The sequence below is a fragment of the Pleurodeles waltl genome, chromosome 7, assembly GCF_031143425.1.
Source record: "Pleurodeles waltl isolate 20211129_DDA chromosome 7, aPleWal1.hap1.20221129, whole genome shotgun sequence".
NCBI lineage: Eukaryota > Metazoa > Chordata > Amphibia > Caudata > Salamandridae > Pleurodeles > Pleurodeles waltl.
The window spans coordinates 1,058,141,755-1,058,162,848 of NC_090446.1; the positions used below are offsets into that span (position 1 = coordinate 1,058,141,755).

At 45.7% G+C, this 21,094-nt stretch overlaps 1 protein-coding gene across 4 annotated transcripts in view; it reads right to left on the reverse strand.

The window, feature by feature from the left end:
• RHOT1 (ras homolog family member T1) overlaps nt 1-21,094 on the reverse strand; it is a 394,200-nt gene that overhangs the window by 198,139 nt on the left and 174,967 nt on the right. For all 4 annotated transcript variants that reach the window (XM_069199969.1, XM_069199971.1, XM_069199970.1 and 1 more), the window contains exon 10: nt 7,517-7,625. In XM_069199969.1, the coding sequence (XP_069056070.1) occupies nt 7,517-7,625 (109 nt within the window). The remainder of the gene's footprint in view (nt 1-7,516; nt 7,626-21,094) is intronic.

Genomic DNA, 21,094 nt, shown 5'->3' on the forward strand with positions numbered 1-21,094 from the left:
AATGAGAAATGCAACCTTCCATGTTAAGAATTGCATTTCGCAAGAATGCATGGGTTCGAAAGGTGGGCCCATGAGTCTTGTTAAGACGATGTTGAGGTTCCATGAAGGAACAGGTGGTGTTCTTGGTGGTATAATTCTTTTTAGGCCTTCCATAAACGCTTTGATGACAGGTATCCTAAATAGTGAAGTTGAATGGGTAATCTGCAAGTATGCAGATATTGCTGCGAGGTGTATTTTTATGGAAGAAAAAGCCAGATTTGATTTCTGCAAATGTAGTAAGTATCCTACTACATCCTTTGGAGATGCATGTAACGGTTGAAGTTGATTACTATGGCAGTAGCAAACAAATCTTTTCCATTTGCTTGCATAGCAGTGTCTAGTGGATGGCCTTCTAGCCTGTTTTATGACCTCCATACATTCTTGGGTGAGGTTTAAATGTCCGAATTCTAGGATTTCAGGAGCCAGATTGCTAGATTCAGCGATGCTGGGTTTGGATGCCTGATCTGTTGCTTGTGTTGTGTGAGCAGATCTGGCCTGTTTGGTAGCTTGACATGGGGTACTACTGACAGATCTAGTAGTGTTGTGTACCAGGGTTGTCTTGCCCATGTTGGTGCTATTAGTATGAGTTTGAGTTTGTTTTGACTCAATTTGTTTACTAGATATGGAAGAAGAGGGAGAGGGGGAAAAGCGTATGCAAATATCCCTGACCAGTTCATCCATAGAGCATTGCCTTGAGACTGCTTGTGTGGGTACCTGGATGCGAAGTTTTGGCATTTTGCGTTCTCCTTTGTTGCAAATAGGTCTATTTGAGGTGTTCCCCAAATTTGGAAGTAAGTGTTTAGAATTTGGGGGTGAATTTCCCATTCGTGGACTTGTTGGTGATCTCGAGAGAGGTTGTCTGATAGTTGATTCTGTATCCCTGGAATAAACTGTGCTATTAGGCGAATGTGGTTGTGAATTGCCCATTGCCATATCTTTTGTGCCAGGAGGCACAGCTGTGTTGAGTGTGTTCCCCCGTTTGTTTAGATAATACATTGTTGTCATGTTGTCTGTTTTGACAAGAATGTATTTGTGGGTTATGATGGGTTGAAATGCTTTCAACGCTAGGAATACTGCTAACAATTCGAGGTGATTTATATGCAACCTCGTTTGATGTACGTCCCATTGTCCTTGGATGCTGTGATGATTGAGGTGTGCTCCCCACCCTGTCATGGAAGCATCTGTTATCACGTATTGTGGCACTGGGTCTTGGAAAGGCCGCCCTTTGTTTAAATTTATACTGTTCCACCATAGAAGCGAGATGTATGTTTGGCGGTCTATCAACACCAGATCTAGAAGGTGACCCTGTGCTTGTGACCATTGCGATGCTAGGCACTGTTGTAAGGGCCTCATGTGCAGTCTTGCGTTTGGGACAATGGCTATGCATGAAGACATCATGCCTAGGAGTTTTAATACCATCTTTGCATGTATTCTTTGTGTCGGATACATGGCTTGTATAACTTTGTAAAAATTTTGAACCCTTTGTGGACTTGGAGTGGCTATCCCCTTTGTTGTGTTGATTGTCGCTCCTAAGTATTGCTGTGTTTTGCACGGCCGAATGTGTGATTTTGCGTAGTTGATGGAGAAACCTAGTTTGTAGAGGGTTTGTATGACATACTCTGTGTGGTGTGAACACTTTGTTAGGGAGTTGGTCTTGATTAGCCAATCGTCTAGGTAGGGGAACACGTGTATTTGCTGCCTTCTGATATGTGCAGCTACTACTGCTAGGCATTTTGTAAATACTCTGGGTGCGGTCGTTATACCGAACGGCAACACCTTGATTTGGTAATGTATTCCTTTGAATACGAACCTTAGATATTTCCTGTGCGAGGTATGTGGAAATACGCGTCCTTTAGATCTAAGGTTGTCATGTAGTCTTGTTGTTTTAGCAGTGGTAATACGTCTTGTAGCGTGACCATGTGAAAGTGTTCCGATTTGATGTAGATGTTTAGTATTCTGAGATCTAAGATTGGTCTCAGTGTTTTGTCTTTTTTTGGTATTAGAAAGTACAGTGAGTAAACTCCTGTGTTCCTTTGTGTGTGTGGCACAAATTCTATTGCTTCTTTTTGCAGTAATGCCTGAACTTCTAATTCCAGAAGGTCTAAATGCTGTTTTGACATATTTTGTGTTTTTGGTGGGACATTTGGAGGGAGTTGGAGAAACTCTATGCAATAACCATGTTGGATAATTGCTAAGACCCAAGTGTCTGTTGTTATCTCCTCCCAAGCTTTGTAAAATTGTCTTAGTCTCCCCCCCACTGGTGTTGTGTGGAGGGGTTGAGTGACTTGTAAGTCACTGTTTAGTTGTAGGGGTTTTGGGACCTTGAAACTTTCCCCGGTTCCTAGGGAATTGTCCCCCTCTGTACTGGCCCCGAAAGCCTCCCCTTTGGTACTGTCCCTGGTAGGTGGATGGTGTTGATTGTGAGGTGCTGGCTTGTGTGGCTTGACCCCGAAACCCCCCTCTGAAGGTTGTTCTGCGAAATGTGCCAAAAGTGCCTCTGCCCTGCGGGGAATAGAGTGCGCCCATGGCCTTGGCTGTGTCAGTGTCCTTTTTCAATTTCTCAATTGCCGTGTCCACTTCTGGTCCAAACAATTGTTGTTCGTTGAACGGCATATTGAGCACTGCCTGTTGTATTTCGGGTTTAAACCCGGATGTGCGCAACCATGCGTGCCTTCTTATGGTTATCGCGGTATTTATTGTTCTTGCAGCTGTATCAGCTGCGTCCATAGAGGAGCGTATTTGGTTATTAGAGATGTTTTGTCCCTCCTCAACCACTTGTTTTGCCCGTTTCTGTAAGTCTTTGGGTAGATGCTCGATGAGATGCTGCATCTCATCCCAATGGGCTCTGTCATATCGCGCTAGGAGCGCCTGAGAGTTCGCGATGCGCCACTGGTTTGCAGCTTGTACAGCAACCCTTTTCCCAGCTGCGTCGAACTTGCGGCTCTCTTTGTCCGGGGGTGGTGCGTCGCCTGATGTGTGCGAGTTGGCTCTCTTGCGAGCTGCCCCTACTACAACTGAATCTGGTGGCAGTTGTGATGTGATAAAAGCAGGGTCCGTGGGTGGTGCTTTATATTTTTTTTCCACCCTTGGAGTTATCGCCCTGCTTTTGACAGGTTCTTTAAAGCTCTGTTTTGCGTGCCTTAGCATTACTGGGAGCATAGGCAGGCTTTGATAGGTGCTATGGGTGGAGGAGAGGGTGTTGAAAAGGAAGTCATCCTCGACAGGTTCTGAGTGTAACGACACGTTATGGAACTCTGCTGCCCTAGCTACCACCTGTGCATACGCTGTGCTGTCCTCAGGTGGTGAGGGCTTGGTAGGGTACGACGCAGGACTATTGTCTGATACTGGGGCGTCATATAGGTCCCAAGCGTCCTGGTCATCTTGGCTCATGGTGGTATGAGCTGGTGAATGTGACGGAGTCTGTGCCGGTGACGTATGAGTTACAGGTGGAGGAGAGAGTGGTGGAGTTACTTTCTTCACCACTTTTGCTTGTGGTGTTTGTTCCTGTGTTTGGAACACGAGTCTCCTTTTTCTCCTGATTGGGGGAAGAGTGCTGATCTTCCCTGTCCCACTCTGTATGAAGATCCTCTTCTGGGTGTGGTCTACATCAGTGGTTTGTAACTCTTCTTCAAACCTGTGTTTGCGCATTTGAGAGGACAGTGATTGTTCCTCTGAATACGAGCTTGCAGTCGGTTCGGTTGCCAGGCGTTTTGGCACCGAAACTGTGTCTTTGCTTGTTTTCGGCTCCGAAGAGAATTTTCTCTTTTTTGTAGTCGAGCCTTCTCGGCGTCGATCATCCTCGGTGCTGCTGTCTCTGCGTCGAGCAGCCTCGGTTCCGCTGTCTCGGCATCGACCCTTTTCGGCAGCATTTTCTCGGTCCCGAGATTGCTGCGTGCCTGTGTCTCGACCAGAGTCAGACGATCTCGGCACCAGTTCGGCCTTTTTCGGTGCCGACGGACGGTCACCTATTTTATGGGTTGAGCCATGGCCTGTTGGCAGTGGCGTCCCCTGGGCCTTGTCTGTTTTCCCGTGTGGTGCTTGTTTCGACGTCTTACTCACGGTTTCTTCGAGTCCGATTCATGGATGGAGAAGGCTTCCTCTTCTTCTCCTTGCTCCTCGAACCCTCGCTGTCCTGTCGGCGTGGACGCCATTTGCAATCTTCTGGCTCTTCGGTCACGGAGCGTCTTTCGGGACCGAAACGTACGCCAGGCCTCACACGTTTCTTCTTTGTGCTCGGGCGACAGGCACAAGTTGCAGACCAAATGTTGGTCTGTGTATGGATATTTACTGTGGCATTTAGGACAGAATCGGAACGGGGTCCGTTCCATCGGTGTCGATGTTACACACGGTCGGCCCGACCAGGCCCCGACGGGGGATCGAATTTACCCCGAAGGGCTACCGGAGCTCTTCACGATTCGGTGTCGATTCTATCTAACCCGATACCGAACAAAACAATACCGACGTAGTTTTCCGAAGTTATGACTATCTTTCCGTCCCGAAACCCGGAGCGAAAAGGAACACGTCCGAACCCAATGGCGGAAAAAAATTATCTAAGATGGAGTCGACGCCCATGCGCAATGGAAGTAAAGGAGGAGGAGTCCCTCGGTCTCGTGACTCGAAAAGACTTCTTCGAAGAAAAACAACTTGTAACACTCCGACCCAACACCAGAGGGCGGACTATGCACAGCATGTGTATCTGCAGCTACACATGCCACCGAACCATTATTTACTGCCTAGCCCAGGCAGTCAGTGGTGTCCAGCCCAGAGCAGATGACATACTTTGGATTAATCTTGACTGTCTTGAATAATCTGTGCTAAGCTGGTGCAGAATGTTTTGATGAATGTCAGCAAGATCTTCCCGACTATATCCAACAACACATGAGAGTACTGTTGTAGGAGGCAATTACCGAATGGCCCACGAGGCTAGAGGGAGCACATCCTCTTCCAAAATGCATCCATACATGTTAATTCCTTATCAGGAGGTGTAGTAAGGAAGGGAATGAGTTAAGGTTGAGTGTATTGCTCGATTACTAGACCACCAAGCTTTCAGTCGTAGGGTGCTGCATCAGGAAGGGATGATCACCAGGGGCAGGACTGTGTCTTCTGGCAAACTGTCCGTTGACTGGTGATCAAGAGTCAGGCTTGGCCCAAGAACCTATTGGAGTGCCTATCACAACTTCATTAAAAGCAAGCAGTGGTTCTGTGGAAGTCTGCCCAGGGTGCAAGACTGTCATAAGGACACCAGTCTTTACTTCAACAGAAGGAAGGAAGTTTTAGGTCTAAAACTTCAGCAGCCCTTTTGATTACCACAGCACAAGAAGCTGAGGTCCATGGTGCATCATCCCCACCATCAACATGTAGACTGTGTTCTGATTCTGAAGCAAAAGGAATCCGGAAAGTTCTAGGTAAAGCCAGACTTCTATCTGAGTCAGAATGAGGTTGGACCAGCTGCACCAAAGTTTATTGGGGGTGCTATGTTGGTCGAGTTTGGGCCAGGTTTGCTTCAGAGTTCGAAAATACTATGGGTTCTTCTCACTGAATCGCTGCGCAAGGGACTGGCGAAGATCACGGGGCCAGATTTGAAGTCTGATTGGGCTTCAGCCCTAGAACTAGGGTGGACCCCGCAGCAAAGCCAAGAGGTGCAAATAGCGTTGAGGATGGTTCTTTCACCAGCAGCCTACCTGGTGGCCTAATCAGGTCCTTGAGGTGTGAAGGCACAACAGAGGGAGCCAGAAGGGTGTCAAAGATACACAACACAGCTACCTTGAAAGGACTGTTGCAGCGCTACTGATCGGTTGCACAGAGATAAGCTGTGGAATTGGTTCCTTGGCAGGGAACCAACATTGGGGGGGGAACCTTGACATTCACACAACATCTACTGACAAGAGTATAGGGAAGAGGGAGAGTCACATTTTGTCTTCTTATGTTTCCTCTTTGATTTAAACTTACTTTACAACTTGGAGTGTGAGGAGGACCATTTTGCAGGAATGGCCTCCAGAACAGGAAAGAGTCCACATCCTTGACTTCAATCGGGACCGACCCTTATATGCAATAGGATGGGGTTTGGCGATGCAGAGCTTGGCTTCGCCATGCTGGATCACAGTGGAACTTATTCGGGTACAGTCCTAGAAAGACCTGGAGTTGTGCGAAGACTCTAGACACCAGAGATATACCTTGTGAGGATCTGTCACAGGCATCGGTTTATGACCATCCGACAAGGTATAATCCCTGTAAGCCCTGGGAGAAGTCATATTCCCTTGCACACTGAGAGAAAATGTTGACAAAAAACTCATCAATAAATGAGAAAAATTGGAGGGAGCTAGCTCTGGATCCAAGTAAAGAATGGAAGTGAAGTCAGCATGCAGAAGTGGCTCTGGCAACACTTCTGAGGCACGGGGGGGAAGCCATACAATGCCACCTACCAGCACACGGGAGCAATGCTGAGAACTATTTCCGGATCCAGACTGGCCCTTGACAGCATTCACCAGGTGAGGAATCTGCAGTTAGAATTATCCCTTGGAAATTAATTTTTCATGTAAGCATTTTTTATTACATTACTGGATGAACATAGAAAATATTAGCCACACCTACATGTTCCCAAACAAAAAGAACATCAACTTCTAGAACAAGGATATTGAAGAAGCCAACCCAAATGAAACAAGCTGTCAGGAGTTCTAAATGTTTCAAGATGTCTAGAACAAGAAGTCATTTATTTTTAAATATGAGATCCAGGATCGAGAAAAGTCTTGCTCCATCAATTTTAGCACAAAGATCATGGGTACTGTATGATAACGGATATATTTATATTAAGTTTATTGAGCAGAGAGCTATGAACAATTTCAGGGCCACAATTTTTTCTGACCACAACTATAAATGAAACACCCGCTGTTACTTTAGAATGCTCAATTACTCCTGATTGACAAATTTCCTTCAACATGACTCAACTCACTTTTTACACTCATGGGTCTAAGCTTACGATTTAAGGAATGGGAACTGATTTTTTGTGTGAATTCTAAGACTTCCAAATTCTCTACAAAAAATAATTTATTTATCTAGATTTTTCTCTAAACCTTTATCTTCCACAACAGACTTGACCAATGAAACTGGGTTCAAACACTGTTCCAAATTTACCTTGGTGAAGCCCCCCCCCCCCCCCCCCCCCCCCCCCCCAAGAAGGCAAAGCTTTGGAGAACTGGAGTTAAAGATACATGATTCTTAACACGCCTGGGACATATGAACTTAATGAACCAAATTTACTAACCACTCAGCACATCCAAACTTCCAGTTCCTCATAGAAAATACTCTTCAATGTCCAACACATCTCACAGAGTTAAGATAAAACCAAATAAAATTCATTATTTGACAGTTAGTGTTGTATAAGAAAATAGAGACATAAGCAGTACACAGAATCCAGCAAGTTGCATTGCCTTAAATGGCCTAACAATTAGGTAAAGAAAAAGAAAATACTGAAACTCACCCTGTAACGTTAAACCATTATGGGCCACTCCGTCGCTCCTATTTTTTCTAACTACGTTTTTCACATCTTCAAGAGCTTGTGGTGCCAATGGTGTGTGGAAACAGGTTCTCTACAAAAAAAAAGTTAGAAACACTAAGAAAAATATCATTCAGCCATAAAACTGTAAATAAACAGTACTTCAGCATTGCACAAGCATTGCACACGTACAGGTCTCTGAAAAATGTACAGTGCTCAGAATGCATAAGATTGCTAATACAAAACATTATATGGCTTGCAAAAGAAACAACATCACTATTTCTGTCAAGCACAGGCAGAGTTCAGTTTTTCTCTGACTTTAATCAATATTGCATTATCTGTGGTAATTACACCACAATTAATTCTTAAAATAATTTTGATAATTTATGAGCTGTGTAGCAGGCCCTATTTTGCATTTTCAGGGCAGTCTGGATAACATTATATATAGGCCAAGAATGAATGCTTCAACTATGGCAGAGTGCTCTCCATTTCACAAGTCTTAAGGGTCTTGTCAGTATCCAACAGTTTTAATTGGTATTTGGTTACTACCCAAGACTAATTTACTATAAAATATCAATCATCTACAAACTTTCATACATCACCAATAGCTCCCCTTTTAGTCATATCATGCATTAAGGACCAGTAAGCAGTTAAGACTATTTGGAAGGAAAAATAAATTGGGATCTAGCAAATAGTCACAGGGGTACCGAAGGTTCACACTTTGACACCCATTATGTGATGCCCCGTGCATCAGAAATTAATGTCTTACAAAACTTGCTCCACTGACTAAAAGATCAAAGGTGACTATTTTTGAAGGCATTCCCTTGAGGGAAACTATTGAAGAAACAATGACTTTCCAGTACAAGTAGTTTTGACAGTTTTTTATATTTTTTTTATTTTATTCATTCCTTGTTGCAGCAGCTTTCCTTAAACCTATCCTGGTCTTTTGGTTCATTCAATTTTGTAGGGCATCATAAAGATTATTGCTGGCTCAACCATTAAAAAGCATCTGTTTTCACTTATGCGCCACAGGGTACACAGCTCAACAGGTTATTCTGACACAAGCCCAGAAAGTCAGCTGCAATATTACAGAGAAGTGCAGGAGTTAATCTTAACTTGTTTGTCTTTTCTTTAGAGTCCGATGCTTGATGGGATAGAGTACTAATCTGTACCCACTGAGAAGGGTTTAAATGCATACATGTAAATCAAGGGCAGCATAGCTTTTTGTAGGAAATCTGCCTTTTTCACCTATGATTTTTGGCCTCTTGCGGCAAGACAGGGTCTCAGGGGCTGAAGGGCAAGTTTCTAAGCTACAAGACGCTCTTAATAAACTCAAGACTGAAATGGTGCACCTGAACACTACATCTTGTGCCCTGAAAGACCATGTGGAGGAAGCAAAGAACCACATTTTGAGAAGTAACCTGTGCTTCATAGGATTCCCTGAAGGATCAGAGGGCATGTGCTCGAAAAAATCCTTTAACAACGGATCACATTCTGGAAGCCTGTGCAGAAACTTTCAACTTGCTTTATTATGGAACGGGTACACAGATTACTGGTGCCAAGGCCCTCCCCTGCCACCTGATCAATTAAGTGTTGAACCACAGAGACAGGGATGTGATCCTTAAGGTGGCCATGGATAGAGAAGAAGTGCTGTACCAGTACCCTAAGGTCCTGATATTGCTGGACTATGCTGGTCAAGTGCAGCATCAATATGTGAGGAAAGCAGTTTATCATAAGCTATAGTTGTGCAACCTAACTGTGTAATAAACTCACTAGCCCATCTTCGGTCCAGTCAGGCTCGTATGTAAAGCCATACCTCAACCCTGGGTAGCCATGGATTCCAGCGGTCAAGCTGAAGAGCAAGTGTTAAGCATTTAGGAGTACCAAAACAACTGATTAAGTAAGAAACACAACACAAAAGAAATCCAACATCAATTGATAAAAATACATCTTATTTGTATGATTTTTTTAAGACATCAAAACAAACAAAATCCACCAGAAGGTTCCGGAGAAGTAAAGTATTAAGCAAATTGTACATCACAGCTTTTCACGCCAATCAAACAAGCATTGGAAACTACCAAAATTAGTAGTTGCTTCGAAAATGTTGGTTAAGTTGTGTCCAGTTACTCTGGCCCACTCTAGGCAACTAACTTCAGCAGGCAGCAAGTCATAGGGGGCAGTAAGGCTTAGATGACAAAACTGGACTCTGACACCTCTCTCAGGTCCAGCACACTCTGGTGCAACTTTTGAACACCAGGATTCTGTCTCCCAGACTGCATGTCAGTGGCAATCAATCGATTGTGGCTCCCAACTCGCTAAAGCAGGCTTCTTCAGCTTCTGTGGCTCTGGAGCTGCAAAAGGAAGTCTGTTAACTGCCTCTTGGAGTTCACCACTTCTGTCTGTGGCTCAGGACGACTTTCCTTGAGCAGGGCACAGTCCTCTCTTTTCTAGCCCAAGGATCAGCAAGTGCAGTCCAGTCTTTAGTGCAATCTCTCTTGTCAGGTCCAGGAAACAGCAGGTCAGTCCTTCTTAAGTCCTCTCTCAAGAGCAGATGTGATGTAAGGCTCGGGTGCCAGGGGTGCCACTTTTATACTCACAACTTGACCTCCTAGGATGCGTTGACTACAAGCCAAAGGGCTACAAGGTCCCCTCCAGCCTGTGGCAGCTAGCCCTTTCGGAGCAGAACCTTTCTCTCGGTGTGTGGAACTTTGTAGTGCACCCATAAGGAGTGGCTATCTGAGGGCTACCCACCCACAGAAAAACAGGTTTGACAACTGTTTACCGGCCTCTGTCCCAACCGGTCTACCAGAAAAAAAGAACAGCCCCTCTCATGCGTTTCCACCATTTGCCCTTCCAAGATGGCTTTGAAGCCTGGCTTTTGGGCGGACACCCTATTTGGCTTCCTGCCAGAGAGAAGCAACTCCTCTTCCAACAGCAGGCCTCTATTGTGTTCCTTTAAACACAAGGGGGAGAGGGAGCACACCACCTCTCATCCCAGCACAATCCACCTCATTGCATCCCGGTAAATTCAGTACACTTACTTCAAAGTTGCTGTTTTTCACCAAAGTTGGTGATGCTGTTATCTCTAGACACAAGTTTCTGGGTTTAGCCCTTTATTAGTAGAGAGCAAAAGTAGCAAAGAACAGAGAAAAGTCATCTATGGTTGCTGGTATACTGCCTAGGCCTTCACAGGTCACAGTCTCACTCCACATGCTCATAGATGCATCCTAGGTGAATTTGTCAGCTCCCTGGCTCTAGGGAGCCTTTTAAACACAAGGAGGGAGAGAGCACATTGCCTCTCATCCCAGCAAAGTCCACCCCACTGCATCCTGGTAAATGCAGTATGCCTACTTCAAAGTTGCTGTCGTTTTTCACCAAAATTGGTGCAGGTAGTCCTGTTATCTCTAAACAAGCTTTGGAGATGCGCCTGTGAGTGGTACTGTGACCTGAGGGGAATTTGGCAGCATTTCCAGCAACCCAAGATTAACTTTATTTGCTCACTACCACTTCTGCTCTCTACCCACGAAGGGCCACACTACTGATGGTCTAAACTACTGATGAAGGGCTAAACACAGAAACAGGTGTCTAGAGATATACAGCTATGTCTGCACCAACTTTGGTGAAAAGCTACATCTAATATTGAAGTAAGCACTAATTGTGTACTGCTTTACCAGGATGCAAGGGGAAGAACTGCGCTGAGATGAGAGGCAGAGTGCTCCCAACCCCCTTCTGTTTAAAAGGCTCCTTCAGCCAGCAAGCTGACGAGCTTTGGAGATGCACCTGTGTGTCTTTGAGTGGTACTGTGACCTGAGAGGAATTTGGCAGCATTTCCAGCAACCTCAGATGAACTTTCTTTGCTCTCCACTGTAGGAATGTGCCCCTTTTGGCATGGTTACCCCCCCACACACTTTTTGCCTGATGTTGGATGCTAATTTGACTGCGTGTGTGCTGGGATCCTGCTAACCAGGCCCCAGCACCAATGTTCTTTCCCTATACTGTGCCATTGCTTCCACAATTAGCACACCTCTCGCACTCAGTTAAGTCCCTTGCAAAAGGTACCTGTGGTACCAAGGGCCCTGTGGCCAGTGAAGGTCTCTAAGGGCTGCAGCATGTATTGTGCCACCCTAAGGGAGCCCTCGCCCCACACATGCACACTGCCCTTGAAGCTTGTGTGTGTTGATGAGGAGAAAAAGGTAAAGTTGATATGGCATCCCTCTCTGGCTGCCATGCCCATAAAACACTGCCTGTGGCATAGGTAAGTCACCCCTCTAGCAGGTCTTACAGCCCTATGGCAGGGTGCACCATACCACAATTAAAGGCATAGCTGCATGAGCAATATACCCCTAATGTGTCCAAGTCCATTTTTAGACATTGTAATCGCAGTGTGGCCTACTGAGTACATGGGCTGGGACTTTGTCATTACGAACGTCACAGCTCCATGATGGCTTCACTGAGGACTGGGAAGTTTGGTATTAAACTTCTCAGCTCAATAAAAAAATACTGATGTTGGTGTTGCATTCATTGAAAAATGCACCCAGAGGGCATCTTAGAGACGTCCCCTGTATTCCACCCAATCCTGTAGTGTAGGGATTATCAGTCTGTGCCAGGCTTCCACTAAAAGACAAGTTTCTGACCCCATGTGGTGAGAGCCTTTGTGCTCTGAGGTCAGGAACAAAGCCTGCTCTGGGTGGAGGTGCTTCACACCTCAGCCCTGAAGGAACTGCAACACTTGGTGGTGAGCCGCAAAGGCTCCTGCCTCCTGTTACACTACCCAAGGGGACTCCAGCTAATGGAGATGCCCGCCCCTGGACCAGGTCCCACTTTTAGCGGCAGGTCCGGTGGGAAAATTAATAAACACCAGGAGGAGTATCCAACCCAGCTGGGACCACCTATAAGGTGCCCCGAGTTGAGGTGAACGCCTCCTGGCAGAATACTCCATCTTGCTTTGGAGGGTGTTAGCCAATAAGGTTAAGAATGTGTCCCCCTTCCCCAAAAGGAGTGGGCACAGAAAGGGTGTAGCCACCCTCAGGGAGAGTAGCCATTGGCTACTGCGCTCTGACCCCTGTAACGCCCCTAAATCTAGTATTTAGGAGCACCCCTAAACATTACTCTTCAGATTCCTGGTGACCTAACAAGAAGATGAAGGACTGAAAAGCCACACCAGCAAAGAAGACTCCAGACGACAACTGACTTTGCCCAAGCCCTAACGGCCTGTCTGCAGCTTCAAGAACCCTCCTACAAGAAGATGACTCATCTTGTAGGACCAGCAACCTCTACAAACCCCCAGAGGACTGCCTGACTACTCAAGTACCAAGATTGCCCAAGGACAGAGGCCCAGTCCACAAAGAAACCTCCAAGCAGGACTCTGGAGCCGCCCCGGATCCACGAGTTCTGCCCACTCTGCAGCCGACGCCCACAGCCCCTGTCCAGGTGGCCCACCGGTCCAGAGAAGGCCCCCAGGTGATTCCATTCTTTAGTCCACCCTGGGTTGACCCCTCCTGACCTACACAACAATGCCTGCAGCCTAAATCCAGAGGACCCCCCCATGGCCACAACTGGCTCTGGTGAAAAGTTCCCAACACCTAAAGTTACAAATGCATTCACAGCCCCACGGCCTTTGGGAACCCAACTAATGGTCCAGCAATGCCCAGAAGGCTCTCTACCTACCTGTCCAACAGCTGGTTTTCTTCAGTTGACTCCCTTGACAATTTCTGCAGCATCTTTGTGACCCCAGAGGTTCCCTCATTGAAAAACATTGGGTGCCCGACGCTGTGTTTGTTGCCTTGCATCCGGACGCCCCTGTGCCACTAAGGGTATGTGTTTGGTGCGGACATGTTGTCCCCCTAGCTACCGGTGCTGATCTAAACCCCCCACGTCTGTGCCCTGAAGAAGTGGGTACTTACCTGCAAGATGTTTCTTTCTGAACACCCCGTTCCTCCATGAGATTCCATAGGGCGCCGACACCAACTTTGACCTCTGCGCCCGGCCAGCCCTGTGTTGCTGGTGGTGCACCCTTGGTGTCTTCCTAAACTTTGTCCTGTGGACACCTAAACCCCCAAAGACTGGGATGGTAAGTCAAGTACTTACCTGAAAATTGTGTTGTTACTTTTCCTCCTCTAGGACTGTATTGCGCACTGTTCACTTTTGAAACTGAAAATTATTACTTACCTCTAAGCTGTTTTATCTGTGAATTCTAAACAAAGCACTTGAAAGTGATAAATTCTTGAAACTGTACTTACCTGAAACAAAGATTCTTCTGATTCTAGAAATAAAGTAAAGTATATTTTTGATACATAAAACAATTGGCCTAGAGTTAGTCATTGAGTGAGTACCTCATTTCTTGACTGTGTATACAAGAAATGCTTAGCTCTACCCTGTGATTAGCATAACTGCTCGACCACACTACCACAAAAGAGAGCATTAGTATTATCTACTTTAGCCTATGTAAAGCCTCTAGGGAACCCCTGGACTGCCCTGTGCACACTATACCTCACTTCTGTATAGTATATACAGTCAGCTTCTTATTTCTACTACTTCTGCTCTAGAAACATGTGTCTAGAGATATGCAGCTATGTCTGCACCAACTTTGGTGAAAAACTACAGCTAATTTTTCAGCAAGCGCTAATTGTGTACTGCATTTACAAGGATGCAGAGTGGCAAACAGTTCTGGGATATGAGGCAGTGTGCTCCCAAGCCCTTGTCTATTGTGTCTTTTCCTGCGAGTCATTGACATGTCTTCCCAGGAGGGCAGAAGGCTGTCTCGTGCCCAGACATATAACTGTCCACTAGAAAAGTTGGGCAAGAGAGTGACAATTTTCTAAAGGTGCCTTTTGCTCAAAGGTTACAATAAATTTGACTTGAGCATTCTTAGAAATGGGGTCTCTAGATGGCAGAGGTTTGCACCTGTCCAAGAAGGGATCCTCACTCTAGACAGGGTAAGGGAGCCACACATCTAGGATAACCCCTGACCACCCTGTCAGTATCTTTGCTCAAGCAGTGAAGCTTATTTCAGAGGCAATGTGTAAAGTACTTGTATGTATACACACACACACACACACACACACAGTAACAGTGAAAACACTACAAAAGGACTCCACACCAGATTAGAAAAATAGGCAATATTTATCTGAATAAAACAAGGCCAAAACGACAAAAATCCAGAACACAAGCAAAGATACAAATTTTCAAAGAGTAATTCTTAGTATAGTGCTTAGAAACACAATAGCTCCGACTGGGACTATCACGATGTATTGATGGAGTAGTTTCCAACAGTCAGACGCCACTCGCAGGGGAGTGCAAGGCAGTCAGAGTCGCATAGACCCTAGATACAGTACCCTGGAAAACATGGAAATAAAGATGTTGCATGGAGTTGAGGAGCCGCTGGAGTCGGTGCGGCGTCAGTTTCTTACTGCTACCGGGTAAGTGAGATGTCGGTGCCTTACTGCTAGGCAGGGGAGGTGAGGAATTGGTTCCTTAGGGCTGCATGGCAGGAGATGCGGCATCAGAGGCAAGGCGCTGGTTCCTTAAGACAGGACGGGGTCAATAAATCCAGCAGTTTAAGACACGAGGTGACGACTTTGTGGTGTCGCGATCATACCATGGGCCACAGGTGCTGCAGCAGAGTCAGAGTCCGGTATCATGGATGTCAGTGACACTGCACTCTGGACTAACGCTGTGGAGGGATTTTGGAAGCGCTGCAGCGGCATCAGTCCTGTGGTGTCGCTTTCTGAACTCAGGGGGAACCATGGCTCCAGTGCAGGCAGCTGTGCGAAGTTGGACAGCGACAATGGTTCCGGAGTTGCTCTGGGGTTGATGTGCTTGGTTTCTTCTTGGTTACACCAAGGGCACAGGAACTGGATTTGGTACCACTTGACAAGTCAGGACTATGAGCAAGAGAACCCAGGTGCTGGCAGATAAGTCTTTGATGTGTCCCTGTAACTTCTTAACAGGAGACAAGCTCAGTCGAAGCCCTTGGAGAACCTTGGAAAGTAGAAAGTAGAAAGCAAAGTCCAGTTTTTTCACTCCCAGGACAGAAGCAGCAAGTAAGCACAGCAAAGCAACAGGCAGAGTTGAAGTCCTCCCTACAGCCTCCAGCTCTTCTTCCTGGCAGAATGTCCTCAGTCCAGAAGAATTCTAACTCTGTGGGGTCAGAGGCCCAGTTCGCACACCCATTTCTTCCTTTAAAGTAGGCGAACTTCAAAGAAAAGTCTCTGTACTGCACAAGACCCTTCCTTTCCCTGCTCTAGCCCCATACACACTCCAGAGGGTTGGAGAGACTGCTTTGTGTAAGGACAGGCACAGCCATACTCAGGTGTGTCAGTTACTCCCACCACTCTAGACCAGGATGACCCATCATGATATGCAGGGCACACCTCAGCTCCCTGTGTGTGATTGTCTAGAGTAAATTCACAAATAGCCCAACTTTCATACTGAACCAGACGTGGATTCCACAGACAAGCAGAGACACAGAATGGTTAAGCAAGAAAATGCCCAGTCTCTAAATGTGGCATTTTCAAACATACAATTTAAAAAACAACTTCTCCAAAAGAAATATTTTAAAATTGTGAGTTCAGAGATCCCCAAACCCCTATCTCTATCGGCTTCTAATGGGAAATTACACTTAAAAGATATTTAAAGGCAATCCCATTGTTACTGTATGACAGATATAGGCCTGGCAATAGTGAAACCCGAATTTAGCATTTTTTCACTATCAGGACATGAAAAACACACCAGTACATTTCCTACCTTTCAAATACACTGCACCCTGTTCATGGGGCTGTCTTGGGCCTATCTTAGGGTGACCTACATGTAGTAAAAGGGAAGGTTGGGCATGACAAGAGGTGCACTTAGTGGCAGGCTTGAGACAAGTTTGCAAGGCTTAACCTGTGGGTGGCACAATAATGCTGCAGGCACACTATCAACATTTGATTTACAGGGCACACAAGGTGCACTATACCAGGGACTTAATAAAAAAATCAAATATGCCAATCATGTATAAACCAATCACCAAAACTATTTAGACAGAGAGCACTTGCACTTTAGTACTGGTCAGCAGTAGTAAAGTGCCAAGAGTCCTAAAGCCATCAAAAACGAAATTCAGCACAGGATCAAAAACAGGAGGGCAGAAGCCAAAAAGGCAAGGAAAAACAAGCCAAGAGCTGACAGGTCTAACAAGCATCATGCCATGCTTAACGCAACAATTCTTTTGATACCCTGGAGAATGAACTTTAGTAGTCTTATTGAGAAGTTAGCACAGCTGAGTTGTCAGTGTGTAAGCCTGTATTTGCCTATGGGGCTACTAGCCTTTCATCAACAAAAACAACAATTTGGGGGTTTTACTGTTAGGACACATAAAAAAGCATTACTTTTTAATGGAAACACCCTGCAAAAGGAAGGTCTGGGCTTTGTCATTACTTTGAATGGCAAAGTCAAGTTAGTAGCTTAAAACTGCTTTGCCATGCTGCAGTGGCAAGCTGGAAGACATGCTTTTACTTTGTCACACTTGTGGTGGCACACTAAGTGCTGCAGTCCAGGAGGAACCCTGTAACTTACAGGCCGGGGGTAACCCAGGTACCATATACTAGGGGCTTATAAGTAAGTTAGCCTATGCCAATTCGGTATACGCCAAATAAACATACACTTTTAATGATCAGAACACTGGAATTGAGGTCTAGTTAGAAGGCCTCAGTGCACTCTCAGAGTGGAAACACCAGCAGCATCAGTCCAAAGCTTTGGGAATGATCATGCAAAAAGAGACATTTTACAACGCAAATCCTTTGATGCCGTCAAGCAAAAAATGTGGGCAGTGAAATTACAAAAAAAGCTCATGTTTCACCATAAGGCTCAGGGTTACAGATGCCTCGAAGTGTTTCTTCCTTGATACACCGGAGGCGGATTGGGAATGGACAATGGAACAACAGCTCATCAGATGCAATCCTCTCCCATCTCAGGATCCACCGAGCCAGGGGGATGTCAACCCAGCCTGGGCCCGGGCCCAACCCCAAGATCATAACAACCACTAGGCTCTTGCAGGAAGTTGGAAGGCTCCCAGGTGTCCCCACACACCTCTGTATTAGACAGACCAGGCACTAGAAAAAATTCTGATTAGAACATGTCTAGCAACAAAAGACACTCCTTGTCAAAATTTGGTGCTGGTGAACCACCACTAGAAATTGTGAAGGCTGATGAAGCAATGGTTTGCCCACCAGTCGAGGAGTGATGTGCTTAAGTTGCCGCTGCTCATTGCATTGCCAGCAACACAATATTCTTGTACTGATTTTGTCTTTCGGTGGGTGGGGTGGGAAGGTTGTTGGGACTCTGAATGCCATTCCACCACCCAGTATTCACCTGAGGCCCAGTCATGATAGATCTTAGAATTATGACACGGAAAGGCATTGGACTGTAGAATAATATTAAAAGAGGGGCAGTTTTGGGTATCACTAAATGCCTTCCACCAGAGGTCTTGCTCTTGCATGAAACTCACTTGTTGGGCACCAGATGCCTGTTTCTAGCCAGATATAGATACAATAGAGTTTATAATGCAGGCTACCCCAGGGGTTCCTATGGGGTGGCAGTCACTGTGCACAAACATCTAATCATAATGGTTTCCCGTATTAAATCAGGCTCTTACAGTAGCTACTTGTAATTGAAGGGGTAATTGCATGTTATTGTTTATACTCTAGTTAGCGTTTATGTGCCTCCAGACTTGGTGGGGTCTAGGCTTCAGATGGTTAGGTCCCTGGTGCTTCGGCTTTTACTTCAATGTGGTGATGTCCTCAGACCTGGACTCCTCCAGGGCCAGAGGGACTGCCACGTATGCAGAATCAAGGATAGCTAGGTGGCCATATAGACACATAATTTGTGATTTTTGGGGCATCTGGAATCTTTCAGCGTTGGAAAAAACCCACATTTCCAAGGTCATGCATTGATCTCCTTTTCTTGCCCACCACAGATCTGCTCTTCACAATGGGAACACATACCCTGCCCAGAGGGATCTCTGTCCACTCTCTGGTTTGTGTGCGCTTGGGGGGGGCCAAAGGACAGGCTGTCACTCAATCTGGTGGCTAAGCACATGGTGCTTGATTAATAGGGAGGTTATCTAGTTCTCATTACAAGATGTGAGGGCATATCTGTTCCTCAAAGAGGGTTCGGTGGAGTCTCTTGGAGTTTTGTTGGTGGCATTGAAGGCCTTCATGTAAGGAATTGCCAAGTCCTATCTAAAATCACTGGAAAAACAGAATGGAATGCAAGCATGGTATTATTTGGCGGAAAGTGGGCTTAGGAGTCGCAGAGAGGAGCTAGTTGGCAATCTATAGGGTGTCTTTGAGATTGCTCTCACTCAAGAAGGAGCATCAATTCTAGATCACCTCCACTAGACGTGTCTACGAGTGGGGCGACAAATCCAGAAAACTCCTATATTGGCTGGCGACTTATGATACTGCTAAATGGGTGATCCTGGGAATCACAGGCTCCTTCTAGGGAGAAAAGTATGGACACCCAAGTGAACACTACCACTTTTGTCGATTATTATCACTCTCTCAATGCGAAACAGAAGATACTCCTGAAGGATCTGTGTCCTAATTGCGCCCCCACCAACTAAATTTGCAACAGAGAGGGGACTAGGATTGGCCCCTGAAGTAGGTGAAACTGGAGGAGGCCCTCCAAAAGATGAATCCGGCAAGACCCTGGGACCGCATGTATTCCTGATTGAATATTACCAGAAATCTCTCTTGCTGCCCTTACTGTCTGTGTACAATGAAGAAGTAGTGAAAAGCTGCTTTCTGGGTGGCTAGGATTGAACTACGACAGTGGTTCTATGCAAATCTGGGTGGCCCCCTGAAAACTGCTCCTCCTATTGCCCTATTTCCCTTATTAAGAGTGAACTCAAGCTCTATGCCAAGATACAGGCCAACAGGCTTCTTGGAGGATTACTGGCACTGGTCCATCTGGGCAGTGCTTCATTTGTAAAGGAATGAGTGCCGGTACCCAAAGCTCTGCTCTGAAACTTGCTGCTGGTGCAATTAAATGTTGGCACACCGAATCCCAACACTGCATAGTCTTGAATTCACCTCAGGCCTCTTTAAACCACTCCCAAACACTTGCTGTCCCTTTATCTCACTCTTGCAGGCTCCTGCTTTCTACCTTTAAGGTGTTTTTTTCCATCTTTCTCTTCCTCAGACTTTCAGTTTTGTTTGTTTGTCCTTCTCCTGCTCTCTTTTGCAGACAAATAAGTGCCAGTCCCAAAATAGTGCTTGTGCCCTCCAGTGGCAACCACGGGCTCAAATTAAGCAGTGCATTCGGACCAGTGTGGCTTCCTACCTCACAGTAGCATGCAACACTGTACACGCTGTCCTAGCATGTCATCACCATTATGTTGGTCCTTGTGCATTCATCCTTATTGACTTTGAAAAGGCTTTTGATTCCCTTGACTGGGACTTCTTAAGGGAGGTGCTTGCACGAATGAGATTTGGCCTACTGTTTCTATCACATGTGCGGGTGCTATAAGTTTGCCCCAAGGTGCAGGTGCGAGTGAATGGGGTACTCTCCCATACTTTCCATACCCGAAGAGACACTAGGCAGGGCTACCTGTTATTACCCTCACTATTTGCTTTGGCAATGGAGCTCGTGGCGTAGAACAACCTCCCTCTCCACATCAGAACCTCCTCCTCTCTTCTTGATCTCTGCAAGAAGCTGAAGACCGGGCTACTAAATTAACCAACCTGCTATAGGTAGGGCTAGACACACACCTATTCAGTTCTAGAATACCCTGATAGTGGGCTTTACAAATACACACAACATAACATAGGACAGATATGATGCACAGAAAGGGGGGTTTCAGTGGTTATGGAAGACCACATTACCTTATATGGGGGTGATATGCTACTAATCCTTTAATGCCTGGACATCACAAGACCCTCACTTTCTCAGATACTGGACCTGTACAGGCAGGCCTCCACCTTACAGGTAAACTGGGTAAAATCCTTTAGTTCACCCATGCGGGGGAAAAGGAGGTAGTGACCTGGCAGACTCAGATCCATGTTTTTAAGCTGAGCTTTCACTCCTTGGGAATTCACATATCTCTATTCCTAGCTCTCTCTTTGTCGCTCAAACTGTGATCTCCAAATGCGGAAACATCTTGACAAATGGACTAAACTACTGCTTAATACTGTAATACTTACGTACAATTAGAACAGTTGTCCTGCGGGACTCATTCAGAAGCATAAACTTTGTGTGTACCTTAGAGGGCTCCAAAAACTAATTCATGTTTTGATTAAATGTAAAATAAAATTAATTTGGAAAAGAAACACAGGACGAACTCTGTTTTCATCAAAACGCATTTAAACAATTCATAAGCAAAAAAAAGTGTGGAATAAGTGATCATAGTGCAGAGGACGCAGTGCAGAGAAATTAGTCCCATAGAACAACTTTCTAATAATAAACGCTTACCCTGGTCTACATGGTATCAGGAATATCCTTGTTACACAAACACATACTTTTTCCCATGCAGACTGGAAATTCTCTGTGATCAAGTATTGGGCTGACATTTAATTCACTCCTGTGTCA